We start from the raw sequence: 17574 nt of genomic DNA, 5'->3' as shown, positions 1-17574 counted from the left end.
GACTGTAGGCCGACACATTCCTCTGTCATGTGATTTCCCGGGTGAGAATACTGGAGTGGGTTACCATTTCCTTCTGCAGGGGATCTTCCTGACCCAGGGGTCAAACCTGTGTCTCCTGCTTGGCAGGAGGATTCTTAACCACTGAGCCACCTGGGAAATACTTACCTAAAGTTAGTTGATTGTAAATGTTAATCACATCTGCAAAATACCTCTATAGCAACATGTAAGCTAGTGTTTGATCAAATAACTGGGCAACCATAACCTAGCCAGTCTGAAACATAAAAATAACCAACCACCTCAACTCTATCACTCAATGGTGTCTTACAATCATTGCTAAATCCAGTGGACATTTTTCACATCTTTCCTTACTTGGTCATTTTACAACATTTGACATTTTGGACCACAAATTACTTCTCGAAACTCCTCTCCATTAGTTTCAGTGATGCTAATCTCTCTTCATTCTCCTCACTATTGCTTTTCTGATATTTCACTACTTATCTCCCAATTCCTTAATTATTGATATTCTCTCCTGTCCTTGGCCCTCATATTGCTCCCACAATTGATGTTTCCCAAAACTAAAATTCCATCTTAAGAGTTCTCTACCGAATTTAGATCTGTATATCCCAATTGCCTGGATGTTGCACACACATCTCAAACATTGCTTGTCTAAAACTGGAATCCTAGATCTCCCCCTCTCAAACTTGCTTCTGCATCTCTTCCTATTTTCATAGTTTGTGGTACCCTCTCCACCCAGTTACCCAAGCCAGGAACCAGAGAGGGGTCTTCAACATTTCTCTCATATTCACCATTTCAGACTTCTCATCTCCAGCCCTATATCTCACCCAAGAGAGCTAAACCCTCATTTTCTCTCACCTGGAATCTTGTTATGGTATTTCTACCTCTTATCAGTCTCTTTCCAACTCCTCTACAGTGCTGCCAAAGTGATATTTTAAAAATGCAAATCTGTTTAATCATGTTCAGAATTCTTTTAGAAGCTCCTAATTGCCCACAGAATTAATACAGAATTCTTTAGCAGGCATACACAGTCCTCCATGTCTAGGTCTTTTGCTCTTTATATCCCACTGTGCCTCACCACTTTCAGGCCACACCGAAATATTTATAGGGCCCAGATTTGCTCTGTTGTTTGCTTCCATGTCCTGTACTGCTGTTCCTTCTGCCTGGGATGTCTGCTACCTCTATTACTTCCCTGCATTCCTACCCCTACCTGGGGCATCTAGAAAAATTATTTTAGTACCCAGTTCAGTCTTCAATTTTAAAAAGCCTTCCCCCAATCCCACAAATAGATTTGACCATGCCTTCTTTCTGACATTGTTACAAGCTGGTTTCAGCTCTACTATAGCACTTGAAAGCATTAATCACTCAGTCGTGTCTGACTCTGTGTGGCCCCATGGACTATAGCCCGCCAGTCTCCTTAGTCCTTGGTATTTCCGGGCAGGAATACTGGAGTGGGTAGCCATTCCCTTCTCCAGGGCATCTTTCCAACCCAGGGCCTGAGCCCAGGTCTTCTGCATTGCAGGCAGATTTTCTGCTGTCTGAGCCACCAGGGAAGTGGTAGCACTGACTACTGTATTATTTATTTTTTATCTGAGTGTCACCTTTCAGTGGACTGTGAGCTCAAGTATTTCTATTGCCTGGCATGTAATAGGCTCTCATCAGATTTGAGGTGATGGTGGAGATGGAGCCCAGAGTAGATTACACATTTCACTTAAATGAGGCCATGCTTTATTAGGAGTGCTGGGCTTGGACATGTAAAGTGGAGAATGGTAGACATTTCTTTATCCTCCTTTGTCCCTCCCAGAGTAGTACCAGATTTCTTGTGATCTATACTTTCTTATGATGCTTTGATACCTATTCTAAGCCTTTACTTTGCTTTTATTTTGTTTGTATCCTTGGAGCAGGTAAAAAGAAAGGAAGCTGCTAAATTGCTATTACAAACTCCCCTGTCCCATTTTCATTCCATCACAGGAGAAATCATTCATCAGCTTGTTCTCATGTGACTTGTGCCAAAGCCTTTTCTCAGCCAGCAAAAGGAATTTATGTTATAATAACAATATTTTTCCAAGTTTTTTAATCCTCCTGTGTCCCCAAAATGTCTGTCTGCATTTAATGTCAAATTAAAAACTAAAGCAGTTCTGTGTTAATCCTGAGAGAATAAGTAATGCTTTTTAAAGATTGCTAAAGGAATCATGAAGATTTCTTGGGTTTTTAATATGAACATTTCAGGTGACCAAGGGCACTCCCGTACATATTGGGGTCAAAGGATAGTAGTATGGTCAGCATCTCAATTTAGCCTTACCTATTACTTTCTACTCTGAATACACTCGTAGAAGCTACTTGTGGTGTAACTCCTTATGTATTTAATATGTATCTAACTCTTGGTTTTTGTGGTTGAGTTTTGAAATGGGTGAAGAATCTACTTATTCTTTGCCCTTTACGGAATGTGATATCTTGGTTTTTATTCCATTTGTCCTCCTTGCCCTTTACTTAATTTTACCTTATTGTTTTGCTTTGTGTTTCTGAAATAATGGCTTTGGCTTGTTTTTTCTTGAATGTTTCTGCAGTTTGATTTGAGTATCTGGCTTTGGGCACCCCTCCTGAACCTTGGACTCCATCTGTACTTGTGACTTATGGAAGGCAGAAGTCAGTGTTTTCTATGGAATATGACCTTTTTTTTTTTTTAATATATATGTGTGTGTCTCTCCTCCCACCCCCTTCTTTTTTTGGTTTCTCTTAAAAGACTGGAAAGAAAGCAGTTAAGGCAGTCCTGTGGGTATCAGCAGATGGACTCAGAGTTGTGGATGAAAAAACTAAGGTAAAACATTCATAAGCTTAAATGTTACTGCTCATAATGTTTTTTTATCCCTGTGATCAAACATAATGCCATTAAGATGTTGTAGTCACTCTATATCCTTCCACTTTGTCCAAAGTACGATCTTCTGAGGGACTGGTTAATGTTCAGAAAACCAATATAGTTACTCATTTACCTTATGAAAAATAGAATTCTCTGATCATTTTGTTCTACATGATACAGCATGTTTAACCTACAGTGTATTTGCATTTAATGTTAAGATCTGAGTTCTATTTTTGTTCTGACACATTAAAAAAAAGTTTACCCCCACAAATTTGATGTAAAATATTGTAGGCCTTTTGCCACTGTTAAAAACAAAATAGACCACATCTAAAGTTTCTGCTTGTTCCTTAATAAAACACTATTTTTAGAAAGTTATATTTGAACTCATTAACCTACTATTTAACTGAAGACTCAATTTAAGTGAAATCTTAAGGACTAGTAAATTGCTCATATGAGTTAACATTTAAGAGTCCACACAATATCTTAAATATACATAGTATTTTGCATTAGAAAAAAATGATCCTAAGTACCTAAATAAGAATAGACATAGACTCTGCCCTTAGAGAGCATAAGGTGTTACTTATACACATACATTTAATCATTAATTAAAACTTTCTAAGAGACCTAAAATCTGGAGAAATTTTAACAGAAGGCAATTTTCAAAAAACAAAAACTCAGATGTCACCTGAAGGAGAAGAAAGCCTAGCAGTCAAAGAACAGTTTACATGCATAGCTTACCTGATACACTTAGCTACATGTTAATTCTTTTGACTGGTTTTTTTTTTTTTTTGAGAGAACTGGTGATCTTAAATGTACATTACAGTTGGAAACAACTATTATTTTAATTAGCTTATTTTTAAGAACTTGTGTGGTTTTCATTTGTGCTTTGGATGAAATTTGTTGTATGTGGAGGCTATATCTTTAATTGCTGTACGCAATAGTTATTACTAGAAAGTAATGTTGCCCCCTGGTGGTTACTTGTAGCACTGGAATTAATTAATTCTCCCCGCAATGAATGATAATAGGAATGGATGACTTGTTACCCTGGGACCCATCATGGGCAGAGAAGAAATGTTGCAAAAATACGAATGATCGATAAAGGGCTCCTGCTTAGACTGTATCAGTAACTCCTGCATAGCAAGAGATACTGAAGAGGAAATGCATAGTAATCAAGGTTATGCAAAATAAAATTAGAATGAGCCAGCAGAATTGCAGAACTTTTAAATGATTGGCAAGTTTGTTTGTGGAACAACAGGAATTCTCATAGTTATGCTTTATAAAAGTCATTTTGTAGAGAAAGAAATGGCAACCCACTCCAGTAATCTTGCCTGGAGAATTCCATGAACAGAGGGGCCTGGCAGGCTACAGTCCATGGGGTTGCAACGAGTGAGGCATGACAGCAGCTATCGCTCACACTCATTCTTAATAGTGCCCTTCCTAAATACCATGGGGAGTACAGCAGTTCCTAGAGCAGCACTCTGAGCACTCAGAGCTTTGTTTTCTGACTGGTATTCCTCAGCCACTTGGCTACCGATTATTCCTATGGTGTATCTTCTGAGAATTAATAGTGAGCAGTGTTTTGAAGCAAGGTTTCACACTTAACTGTGATTAATACCGTTTATGCCTGCTTATGCTCTAGATTTGGAGGATGGTGAGACATTTGATAGGAGATAGTATTTAGATTAGCCATTGTTTTGTGCATTTTGATACATTTTTAGCTTCTCAATAAAAGGTGATTTCATGCTTCAAAAAAAAAAAAAAATCATTTTGTTTGTAGGCTTCAGCACTTCCAGCCACCACCTCAGCATCTAGGGATTTTTAGGCCATTGGAATATCACACAGAAGCGCCAAAGAGCCTCAGTATTTAAGAAAAAACCATTTTGCATGATGTTTACATTCTACATATACTATGCCATTCAGCAGTATTCAAAATTAAATGATAAGTAAGTTAATAAATACATAGAATTATTCTGGAAATGATGTTATTGAATGTAAATTATATGGGGATTGGATTAAATTTATTGTTTGACATATACTGTAAAATTGAACATGGAATTTACTGTCATAAAACTAGAATCAGTAGGCATATGTATTATAGAACATGAAGATGAGGTGAGGGAAAGAAACATCTGTGGAGAGTGCCTCTGGGGATCTCGTCTAGATCAGGTCCTTAGTATTCCGACTTCTGACTCAGATTAAGCTCTTCCACAGCCCTGATGCATTAGATGTAGCGATTCTGTGTTGTGAAATGAACATCCTGTGTTTCTTCTGAGAAACTTGATTGACCTCTCAAGTCCACTGTTCCTTTGTGTTTCCCTTTTCCTAGGACCTCATAGTTGACCAGACAATAGAAAAAGTTTCTTTCTGTGCCCCAGATAGGAACTTTGATAGGGCCTTCTCTTACATATGTCGTGACGGCACAACTCGGCGCTGGATCTGTCACTGCTTCATGGCTGTCAAGGACACGGTGAGTCCAGTAGGCTGAATTGCATCATGACTAGCCTCAGTCACCAAGCTTCTTCCAGGTTGGCTCAGCCAGTTTTCACTACATTTTTAACAAGTATATGTTGTTACAGTACTTGTAAGCACCTAAATGAGCCTGCTTTCACTCCTTTTATTTAAGTAGTTCATACTCTTGATGTAACCCTACCACTCACAGAGCAAGATGATTGGCTGAGATCCGACATCATTAAAGGAAAGTAAAAGTGCTGTGGCTGGTGATGGTGGCTGCTAAAGTTTATAGAAAACTTTTCATTATTAGAACTGTTTTCAAGATCCGTACATGTATTTGCTAATTTGTCTGGGTAGAAGATATTGGTATTTGAAAGGTGCTTACGAATTCATTTGCAAAAAGACTCTACCACAAGAACTGAGTTTGGAGTATATTTTTAATTAAAAAAATAGAAATACTAAATTATGGTACAGTGAGCTGTGCTAGAAATTGTTACATAGTAGAAATTTTTGGTTTTGTTTAAAAGTAGAGAATAATCAAATTTGTCATCTTTCATCTAAATTACCCAAAATTCTGATATGAAAAACGAGTCTCTTAGGTGATGATGATCTCAATTATAGTATAGCATTGAGTATGTAATTTCTGAGTTTTTAAAAGTCCAAACAGAGTAAGGCAGTGTAGTTATTCATATAGGCTACAACTCAGTGAACTTTGCCAGAGTTTAACCTGGAAAGGAAGTCGTGGCCATACTCTAATATTGCCCAAAAGCTTTTTAAAAAGCAGTTCTAAAAACAAGTATTAGAAACTCAGGCTCCGAATCAGATGTAGGTTCCAGTCCTATTTCTGGTTCTTACTAGCCGTGGGATTTGAGCAGGTTATTTAACATTTGCTAAGTCTTGGTATCCACTTCTATAAGATGGAGATAACAGCTGTGAAGACTAAATTAGGTAACAAGTGCAAGCACTCTTAGCATAGGACCTGGCTTGTGCTAACTGCTCCAAAGTGGTGGCTGATATTGTTAAAGCTGCTTCTCCTCGGTTTGACACAAGCGCTTTGAAAATGGGTTGAAGTAACTAAACTACACTTTCTTCCTCTGTCTCTCAGACCGTAAGTCACAAAGCAGTGTATTTTGCTATCACTACACTTGTAAAATCCAAAGAGTTTTGGTATATTTTAAAACCATTCTGTTGTCAAATCATAGTCCTCAGGCTGTTTGACTCTGGTATCAAACAGTGGTTCTTCTGTATCAGAATCACCTGGAGAGCTCATTAAATTAGATGGCTGGGCCCCACCCCAGAGTTTTTTATTCAGTGAGTCTGGGATGGAGCTTGAGGGCAAGGCTGTCTTCAGGAACTTCTGCCATAAGGCCTAGCAGAAATAGTAAGCTTCTTTGGCCTATAGCTCTGTCCTTGTACTAGAGCTGTGCTCAAATGCAGATGGGTTCTAAAATTGTTTCCGCCCTCTCTCCTATTTCATGCTTCCATGCCTACCCATTTATCATCCTACTAAGAAGTTACATGGAAACTCATGTGGATTCACAAAGAATAAGTCTGTCAGTCTGTAAATGAGACTTTACATTTTACCGTCATGTGAAATCCTAGGGACAAAAGCATTTCATATGTTTACCTCTCCTTATGGTATCTGACATTGGCATATAAAATGCAGTGAAATTACTTACTCAGAGCCATATGTAGGAGCAGCTGCTTACATGGTATGATCTTGGAAACTCCACAAAAGGTTCCCTGTTCTCAGATATCTCTCCTCACTGTTAAAAGATGCCAGCAGTTATTGTATCACCTCTAACCATTTTATTCCACAATTAGGGATACTGTTTAAAATATAGATAACCCTGATTTAAAAAAAAAGAATCCATTGAATTTATTAAATTTACTGTAGATAATCCAGTGTCTCTTTAAAACAATATTAAGTTTACACAAACCTTCCTCTCCTCCCACACACCAAAAATTCAGGTTTATCTGTTTAATTCCTTTACGAGTAGAAAATGTGGCTGAAAACATGGTTTTATTTTTGCCTGTGTGTGATTGGAAGGTAGAGTTGGGGTTTGAGAGAACTGAGCAAAAATAGGGGGTGGTATGGGAAAGAGCCCGGAAGCACTAAGGGCCCAAACAGGGCAAGAGAAGAGCATTCAGAAAGGGAGCGGGAGAAAGCTCAGCTTTCCTGTGCCTGACTCCTTCTCATCCCTGGAGATGGATTTATCTGAAGTTTTAAGTCTGTGCCTTTTGTTCCTAGACATATTGGCAGTATATTTAAGCTCTGAAATTTGCCCTGTCTTTCCATTTGTTGCTTAGAAATACATAGTAAATATTCCTATTATTCCCCTACATGGCAAATAGAGGTTTGGGTGTCAAGACTTAGGGCCTGGAACTTTAAGCAGTGTCTTCTCAGCTGATAGCCAGAGCTGACACAAGTGACAGAGGGACCCAACTATGACTAATAAGAAAGTTTCAGTGGCTGCTGACAAGGCCCAGTAAAGGCCCAAAGGTCACTTCACTCAGTGCCTACTGCAGTAGCGGATCATAGCGTTACCTAAGGTATTATTCATTGAGATTAATTTGGCGTATTGATACACTAAAATCTAATGAGCTGGAGTTCCTAACATTTTGCCTGTGTGAAAACAGACTTATTTGTGGTCCAGCTAATTTGCAGTTGTTGACACCATAACTCTAAAAACGTTTTTTAAACCTTCTGTTGTGTACAGGGTGAAAGACTGAGCCATGCTGTAGGCTGTGCCTTTGCAGCCTGTTTAGAACGTAAGCAGAAGCGGGAGAAGGAATGTGGAGTGACTGCTACTTTCGATGCCAGTCGGACCACTTTCACGAGAGAAGGATCATTCCGTGTCACCACAGCCACCGAGCAAGCGGAAAGAGAGGAGGTTATGAAACAAATCCAAGATGCCAAGAAAGGTACAATCTGTTCTACTACAGTGTGTGTTTATTTAAACAGCTTTTCCCAACAGGTTAATATTTGGAAGCTGTCAGGGGCATAGAGAACTCTTAGCAATATATGAAGACCTTAAGAACAAAGCTGAAAATCTAAACAGAGTGGCTTGTTTAGTGGCTTCGAAGTATTTACTCTATCCATTAATTTTAACTACCTGGGGAAGCTGAGAGTGCAGTTGAAGAAGCTGAAGATGTTTAAAAGCAAAATTGGGAAAACCTGTATCCTGGAACAGATTTTTTTTTTTTTTTTTTTAATTCTGATGCATCTGATCTCTATGAAAAGCAAATGCTATCAAGGACCTACATCTTGAAGGAAGTGCAAGTCCCAGGTTTAGGCTGCAAAGGACCCACAGATGGTGATGCCAGGTGGACATGCAGGCAGAGACATCTCAGTGATACTCTTAGATTATGACTGTTTAGTACTTCCATGAAAAAAGGCCACAGATTTTGAGAAGCTGGCCCCTCGCTATTTTTTCCATAGCCCCATTAATTTTAGTGTGTGGTTTTGCAGAATGTGAGTTTTTTTAAGATACACTTGGCAGCATAGCAAAAATGCCTGTCCAGACATTCAAGTTACTCAGGAGGCTGTTGTCTGAAGTTGAGTCCGGTGTATTTTAGAACTGAGTGATAGGGCTTAGGGAAAAAATGCTTTGCATTCTTTTGTATAACTTGAGCTGAAACCCAAAACAAGGAGTATTTTGAAATTAAAAAGTTTGGTTTAAATATACATTAATATAATTTTGCTAATTTTTTACTATATTCTTTTAATTCTAAGCCTGCCATTTTACACAACATCAGCTTCCCAGGTGGCGCTAGTGGTAAAGAACCCGCCTCCCAATGCAGGAGCTTAAGAGACATGGGTTCAATCCCTGGGTCAGGAAGATCCCCTGGAGGAGGGCATGGCAACCCACTCCAGTATTCTTCCTGGAGAATCCCATGGACAGAGGAGCTTGGCGGGCTACAGTCCATGGGGTCACAAAGAGTCTGACATGACTGAAGCGACTTAGCATGCACGCATTAATCTAATACCCAAACAGCTCTTAATTTTTAAGCCAAAAAAAGAATATATGTTTTTACTTGAAATTAAATTATTGATTATAATTTTTTCATTTCTTACCAACATTTATGCCAGGATACCAAAGAATAAAAAAAACACAGTGCTATTTTAATTAGACAAATGAATGTGTATAGCTGTTATTTAATGTGCTTCGGTGATTTTCAGGCCGGAAGCATATTCTTTGATACCACCAAATAATACTTTTTGCTACATACAGCAACTGCCAAAATGGTTGAGTCCTAGCATCTACAGGATTGTGGGGAGTGGGGGGGAAGTAGAGATTGACCACAATGAGAGTGTGATACAGCAGGTATTCATGTGGAAACAGTCTTGTATTTGTTTACTCCAATTTAAAATTTGACTTCTCTATGCTTTTATTCAAGAGAGCCTGTTGTCCATACCTGCTTTATGACAATCTTTAACATCTAATCAAACTTAAGCTTGTTTAGACCCTTCTGACTCTACCACTCCTAAAGTCCTCTGTCCACCCCCCACCACCACCAAAAAGCAAACATTGAAAACTATGCACCATTGTTCTTTAAAAGACCTCACATTAAGAGTTCATAGGTACTGGGTGTTTTTGTTTTGTTTAGTTTTGTTCAGTGTTGTAATCACTACATGGGAATAAAAGATCTAATATCTGTGTCTTAGTAGATATACCATGTGACATGTAGTAGATTATTAAACCTTTTATTTATCTGAAAAACAGGAGATCTGAGCCCTGCTTCTAACCTGTCTTTTGAGATACATAGGGAAGTAGATGGGTAAAATGATCTAGGAGGTTTTTGGGGTTTCTCAGTGGTGTGAGCTCAAATTATTTGAAGACATTGCCCTAAGGTCCTCGTTCACCTACTTTCTTGAGCTGATACAGATAAGACAGCTGTTGGTTCGTCAGTGGCCCCTGGCAGCATTACCACCTCCCCATCCTCTCCCACCTCTCCCACTCTGGATGCCACTGCCTCTCTGGAGATGAATAATCCTCACGCCATCCCACGCCGGCATGCACCAATTGAACAACTTGCTCGCCAAGGCTCTTTCCGAGGATTTCCTGCTCTTAGCCAGAAGATGTCACCCTTTAAACGCCAACTGTCGCTGCGCATCAACGAGTTGCCTTCCACTATGCAGAGGAAGACTGATTTCCCCATAAAACACACAGGTAATGCGGCATCCCCAACTCCCCGGGGCTCGGGCACTGAAGCGTCACATCACCTCCCGTGGAGTCTCTGATCCCATCAAACTAGCCACCCCTCTTCTGAGGCTGTTTGGTGGCTGTGCATATCTTCTGTCATTTCCCATTGGCAGACAATGGAGGCTCACGGAGAGAGATGGGAGTTGTTCATTTCTGTTCAGCAATAGGTTAACAGAGCCATGATGGGAATTCCTAGTCCGAGCTACACGGTTTGTGATTTGTCCTGATGAAGGTGTACCTGCTTTCAGACATCAAGGGTCTCAAGTTTCCCTTCTTATTCTGCCATTTGGGGCCCAGCAGGGAATTAATTTAAAAGGCTTTGGAAACACATCCAGTTAAATAGCACCACTGTCAGATGTACCAAAAGAAGTGGATAAGTTCTCTTTGTCCTTGTGGCTGGTTGGCTCCATAGGGAGGAAACTCTAAACGGGTCTCCTGTATTAAATCTAAGATCTGTTGTTCATCAGAGACAGTGGGATTGCTCACACATATTCATTACCTTTCAGAGCTGTCACACAGGCCTTTGTGTGGCCTCTGTACAGCTGAGCCAGCCCCAGTAGCTCTATCCTCATCATAAGATCCGGACCTGCAGTGTCAGATCCGGTCAGTGCTTTTATTGGGCCCTATTTTACTTCACTCTCAGACATGTTGAGCCAGTGCTATAACAGAATCTGAGGAAGCTGTGTCTCAATAGGGCACTCTCACTGCTGGTGGCACAAAAGCACAGAGATTTAAGTTCTTTGATGGATAAAACTCGGCCTAAAGAACAGTTAAACTAGATCATTACTGAAGGTCTTACCCCCTCTCTAACTCCTATAAAAACCAAAACTCCAGATGCTTCAAGTACCTCATTTTCAGTCTCCCTCTGGAACAGGTGGGAAACAAAACCATTATTCTCTTTTCACAGTTGAGCAGACAGAGGTTCAACACATATAATTAGCTTCCTCCGTGACACAGAGTATTCCAGAGTCAGTATTAAGAACAAAGCCTCTAGAGTCCTAGACCTTAGTTCACTTTTCATGTTAACACTTTAAAGAAAAATGACAGTGACGACACTGTCATAGTTTATGACAGAGAAAAGGACTGAGTGCCCACTGGTGCCCCTGACTTTAACCCATTTTCTCAAAAGAGTCACTGGGGGCCTCTAGAACTTAACTCACATCACCGGCTTGGGACCTGGTTGGAAGACAAACAGGTTACATGTGTCTTCTAGAAAAATCACACTGTCTTGGCACAAAAAGAGAACAGCGTGTTCTCAACAGTGTCACACAGGAAAGGAAATACAGAAATCTGGGGGTTTGCAAGGGAGGAAGGCAGACCTTAGTACAGGAATTGTTACCATTCTGTACCTTCTCATGTAAAAAGCCAGTGAATAGTGGTAAGTTTTTTGAAGCTGCTTTTATAGCCCCACCTAACAGTTGAGTCTTTTTCTTCCACACATAACAGAGGCGGTGTAAAATGCCACCTCACATGACACTGCTCTGTTCCAGACTTGTTCGTTTTTCTGTTTGGAGCCATCTTCTGTCTGTCTTCCAGTGCCAGAGGTGGAAGGCGAAGCAGAGAGTATCAGCTCCCTGTGCTCACAGATCACCAATGCCTTCAGCACACCCTCCGAGGATCCCTTCTCATCCGCCCCGATGACCAAACCAGTGACAGTGGTGGCACCACAGTCTCCTGCCTTTCAAGGTTGGTGCCCACTTAGCCTGCTCAGCGATTTTCTTTGAAAAGAAAACTAATACTTTTATGACACTGATCACTAATGTAAGTTGGCATCCTGAGCTTCCCAAGACCTGGTCAGACCCACTGCATTTCCTTGTTTGATATTGTCTCGGATTCGTTAAATTTCCCTATTCGACAGGGTCTTTGTGCTTTGTTCCCTTCCTGTTTCCTGAGATTGTCTGCATTTTGCACGTACCTACCCTCCTTTCATTCCATCCTCTCAGGAGCATCAGTAGTCCCAACCCAGACAAAGCACCCAACCAGTTCTCCAGAAACAGCAGTCATGAGAGTTGGTTCTAGCATCATGCTTTCTTTACCACAGTAAAGAAAGCTGGGTGGTTACTACTGACATCCCAGTGGAGGCCAGGGAGGCCCATAAACATCCTTCCATGTACACAGTAGCCACCCTCACAACAGAGAACAATCAGGCCCAAAATATCAGTGGTGCCAAGTCTGGACTCACCTACTCTTTGCCCTGTCACAAGAGTCCCATAAAGAAAAAGGCACTTCTCTTGGCTCTTCAGTTCATTTCATCTTGTATAACAAGTATCCAAAACTAGTCTTTGTGGCGTTGAAGAATTAGTAAAAGTTGTTTTCAGAGATAATTAATAGTATTGACTCAAAGGTCAACAAAGAGCCTGTATAACTTAAATTACAGATGTTAGAATTTGAGCTTATATAATTGATCTTTCTTCATTTCTTTTGGGAGAGCACTCAGAAGTTTTGCTGTGCACTTTTTTTGCCTGCACCTGTTGAAAAGCTGCAACATGCTTTTCCTCCAGGAGGGAGTCTCTTTAAAAACAAAACAAAAAAACCCTTAATATTCATATGCATCAGGTGGCTTTTCATTTCATCTAACAGATATTTATACTGCAAATAATAATAGGCACTATTTATTGGGCACTTAGCACCATGTCTGCCACATACATCATGGTAAGGACTCATGCATTTTCCTCATCTCATTTAAGTCTCACAATAGTCCTTTGAGATAGGCATCACAGATAAGGAAAATTAGGCTCAGAAAGGTTAAGTAAATTGCCCAAATCACACAGCCAGGATGTAAACCCAAGTCTTTCTGAATATAGTTCCTGTTACATTCAGCTGACTCTGTGCCTATTTACAGGGTAGTGGGTATACAAAACTATAAATAGAATATAGTCCTTTTCCTGCCTTTAGAGGACTCGCAGTTTTTGGATAAGCTAGTCTTTTAGACAAGCCCTGGGTCAATAGCTCCAATGCCATAAGTATAGTTGCCAAGTCCTAAAGAGAGAATGATTATGGTGTAAGGCAGGAGAAGGTGCCTGCTTGTCTGCTCTATACCAAGTATAGAGAGCTGGGCAAAGGAGTAGAAACTGATGGGATAGCCGTCTGGAGTAAAGGAGCAAGGACTGGATTTTATTAAAGGGAGACAGGAAAAAACAGTAAGTGCCTTAAGACATTACAGACATTACTGAAGGGGGGGAAATCTTTTAAAAAGATGAAATTAATTCTGTAGCAAATTATAAATTAAGCAAATGAAAACACATACCAAGTTTGATTTCTCAACTGTAATATGGGGTTTTTGAGAGAATTTATTGAGATGATGCACACTAAAGCACTATTGCCTAGCACATAATAAGGATGATTGTATTAACCATTGTTGGCATAATTTGATCTTTTGAAATAGTAATAGATGATCCTTTATGCCAAAGGCTAAGCTATGTCTAGAATAGATTTTTGCTGCTTGTAATACAAAGCAGTTCTTTTTAACTTAATTTGAAATTGTTTTTCTAGTCTTCATTACCTCTCTCCCCATAAACATGTTTTTCTAAAAGTCATTTAACTTTATCAGTACACCCATTTTAATTACAGACTCTGATTCCGTCTTTGCCAAAAGGTTTGTGTATTCATTGCAGATGGCATGTTTTCCCACACCAACTTTTCTGTCTTATCTTTCCACCAGTATTGCATATTGGCCTGACTGACCCAGCTCCAAGGGGTCACCTGTACACCCTGCATGAATTAACTCCATCAATGTTGTCTGCTCCCATTGTAGCTAATGGCACTGATTCAGCCTTCCATGTGCTTGCTGCTAAGCCAGCCCTTACTGCTCTAGCACCCGTAGCAATGCCTGTGCGTGAAACCAACCCTTGGGCCTATGCCCCTGATGCTGCTAACAAGGGAATTGCAGCCACACATTCGGGTAAGGTGACCACAAATGGCGGTGAGGATTCTGGGATCAGATAAGTGACCTTGGTTTGAAAATCAGCCGTTTACCTTAGTGGGAACCAGGAAGGAATCCTTTTAGGAAAAATGGGATCCCTTTTGGAAATAAACTACTATTGAGGAAGGATGGTGTCAGAGAGGAGCTCTTAAGAGGTTAGATTGATAGTTCTTAGGACCCTAGAGCCACCCACAGAGCTTTCATAAGACACAGATTCCCGGGCCCGCCCTCGCAAGAGCCTGGGTCTGGGTCTGGATCTGTGGACATGCCTGTAGGAAGAGATGACTCTGCCTCATACAACAGCAGGCCTACAAAAAAGGCTACAAAAAAAGCAGTTCACCAGGAAGACATGTGTCTGGAAGGCGGGCAGCAAGTCCCTGGTTATTTTCTTCTCATTCTGTTAGAGAAGTAGGTGAATCACTTCAGCTCTTTAGAGTATGTGCAAGCTGGTTTCTGGACCACAGATGAGCCACACCAGTGGGGGCAGGGTTCTGATGCCAGCCAGCAGCTTCCATTTTGTGCAGTTGAGCCATCTCTGGCAGCTCCCCGACACGGCTGAGGTAGACCACAGACAAGGGCTGAGGTCTCCTGGGTTCTCCCTGTCCTCCCACAAAACCTCCTCAGCTGGTAAGAGAGACTTTCCTCCCACCTACGAAAACCACAGACCATCCCCCTGGGGAGGCTTGTTCCACGTTATAGTCATTCAAATAACCGAGATTACCAGGTGAAGAAAAAAGCCCCTGAAGGTTCTGATTCTTCCCTCTCTTCCTCTTGTTGCTTCCAGGGACCGAGTGGGGTCAATCTTCCGGTGCTGTCTCTCCAGGTCTCTTCCAGGCTGGTCACCGACGCACTCCCTCAGAGGCCGACCGCTGGTTGGAGGAGGTGTCCAAGAGCATCCGGGCTCAGCAGCCCCAGGCCTCAGCTGCCCCTCTGCAGCCAGTCCTCCAGCCGCCTCCACCCACTGCCATCTCCCAGCCAGTGCCACCTTTCCAAGGAAATGCATTCCTCACCTCTCAGCCCGTGCCAGTGGGCGTGGTCCCACCCCTGCAGCCAGCCTTTGTCCCTGCCCAGGCCTGTCCTGTGGCGAATGGGGTGACCTACGCAGCCCCTCATGTGCCCGTAGTGGGCATCACTCCCTCCCAGATGGTCGCCAACGTGTTTGGCACCGCAGGCCACCCACAGGCTGCTCAGCCCCATCAGTCTCCCAGCCTGGTGAAGCAGCAGACATGCCCACAGTATGAGACAAGCAGTGCTACTGCCAGTCCCTTCTTTAAGCCCCCCGCTCAGCACCTCAACGGTTCTGCAGCTCTCAATGGCGTAGACGACAGCAGGTTGGCCTCGGGAGACAAGCAGACCGAGGCTCCTGCAGGCGCCTGCACGGTGGATCCCTTTGAGGCCCAGTGGGCGGCCTTGGAAGGCAAGTCCAAGCAGCGTACTAACCCCTCCCCCACCAATCCTTTCTCCAGTGATTTACAGAAGACTTTTGAAATTGAACTTTAAGCAATCCTTATGGCTTATGTATTTTGTCTGTACTTAGGCCTGGGCTGGGGGTGGAGGTCAGAGGAGCAAAGGGGACTTTGCATTCCCAACCAGTATGCTTTTCATTAATCCCTAAGGTCCCCAAGGGTATGTCCAGGCATAGCATGTGGAAGGGGGTAATTGAAAAAAGTGGAGAGACCCATTCCTAGGGAAGAGCTGTTCTGCAGTTAGAAAGTCAAGGAGCTGTCATCCTCTGCCCTGCCTCCTCCCTCAGCCACCCACCGGTCTCTGGCAACAGAGAGGCAGAAGTATCTGAACAGGAATCTGTATTCAAAGCACATTTACTGGAATATAAAACACAATGGGAAGCAAAACGATCTCCCTTTGTTTTTCAGGCCTTTCACCTGCCTGCTCTCTCAGCACTAGCCTTCTTAAAGATCTAGAACAGGGTGGCCTGGGCCGGGGCTGGGGCCGAGAGGCAGGCTGCACTGCTGGAATTCCTAGCAGGGCCCGTCAGGAGCTGCCCAGCAGAGCTGTACTTTAGGGGTAAAGTTGAGCTTCCATTTTGAGTAAGAATAAATATTATAAATATATATCAAAAAGCCAAAATCTTTATTTTTATGCATTTAGAATATTTTAAATAGTTCTCACTATTAAAAAGTTGTATGAGTTGTAAGTAATCTTGCCAAAGGTAAAAGGGTTAGCTGTAAGAAATTGTACATAAGATTGATTTATCATTGATGCCTATTGAAGTAAAAAAGAGGAAGGGCTGGAAGTTGCAGGTGGGATCCCTAGCTCACTTGGTATCATTTACTGTAAGTAGCACACCGCAACAACAATCATGCTTATGACCAGTATGGTCCGCTAGGTAGTAGTTTTAAAAAAAGAGCAAGCAGTATTGTCCTGGTTTTACACCTGTAATGAAATTCTGATGTCATTATTTTAATGGGTTCAATCTAAATAAGAGAATGTCTTTTCTTTTCTATACTGCTGCAGTTTCCTTATGTTAATCCTTTAACACTAAGGTGACAATGACGTAATCATATCCATGAGACGGGAACGCAGGTTACCGTGTTGGTTTGTCATGTAGGTCTTGGTGGGTTTTGTTTAAGTTTTGTTCCCACGAGTTTTGTGGGGATGGAGGTCCTAGTCTTGTTAGCACTGTGTATGCGTGTGTGTGTGTGTGCGCGTGTGTGTGCGTGCGTCCATCCCTCCTCTTGTGGTGAGCTGAACATCCTGTTGCCAGTTGTAGCCACTTGACCTCTGGTAACATAAGATCCCATCTCATTTTTACTTTCGAACGTTGGCCTTACAATCAAATGTAAGTTATATATATATTTGTACTGATGAGAATTTATAATCTGCTTTAACAAAAATAAATGTTCGTGGTAGAAGCTTTTGCCATGAAAAGCTGTTATTTGCCCTTTTCCCTATTAGCGAATGAGTTTCAGTTCCTTGTGGTCTTCTCTCTCCATTCTACTGGTGCTGCAGATCTCTAGTTTGATGGCTAGAAAATCTTCCTCTGGGGCTAGTATACTCTTAAAATTCCTATCTGTATTCATACTCGAGCCTCCGGTCGTTCCTAAGCACATCTCTGATGTCAGGTTCTTGCTGCTCCAAGTGCAGACTTGAACCTGGCAGTT

General features: G+C 41.6%; 1 protein-coding gene across 50 annotated transcripts in view; it reads left to right on the top strand.

The window, feature by feature from the left end:
- Positions 1-17325, top strand: part of NUMB (NUMB endocytic adaptor protein) — a 167186-nt gene extending 149861 nt beyond the window's left edge. For 16 of the 50 annotated variants that reach the window (XM_081508981.1, XM_081508983.1, XM_081508970.1 and 13 more), the window contains 7 exons: positions 2759-2833; positions 5199-5339; positions 8044-8248; positions 10204-10497; positions 12067-12216; positions 14285-14431; positions 15237-17325. In XM_081508981.1, the coding sequence (XP_081365107.1) occupies positions 2759-2833; positions 5199-5339; positions 8044-8248; positions 10204-10497; positions 12067-12216; positions 14285-14431; positions 15237-15952 (1728 nt within the window). In that variant the 3' untranslated portion in view covers positions 15953-17325. The remainder of the gene's footprint in view (positions 1-2758; positions 2834-5198; positions 5340-8043; positions 8249-10203; positions 10498-12066; positions 12217-14284; positions 14432-15236) is intronic. The other 34 variants (XM_081509017.1, XM_081509016.1, XM_081509003.1 and 31 more) reach the window with 5 other exon arrangements.
- The last annotated feature ends 249 nt before the right edge of the window (positions 17326-17574 follow it).

Source organism: Giraffa tippelskirchi, chromosome 7 (assembly GCF_054371585.1).
Source record: "Giraffa tippelskirchi isolate mGirTip1 chromosome 7, T2T-mGirTip1v1.2.pri, whole genome shotgun sequence".
In the NCBI taxonomy this organism is placed as follows: Eukaryota; Metazoa; Chordata; class Mammalia; order Artiodactyla; family Giraffidae; genus Giraffa; species Giraffa tippelskirchi.
Note: the sequence above shows the minus strand (reverse complement) of the source record. Positions and strands in the feature narration are given on the sequence as shown.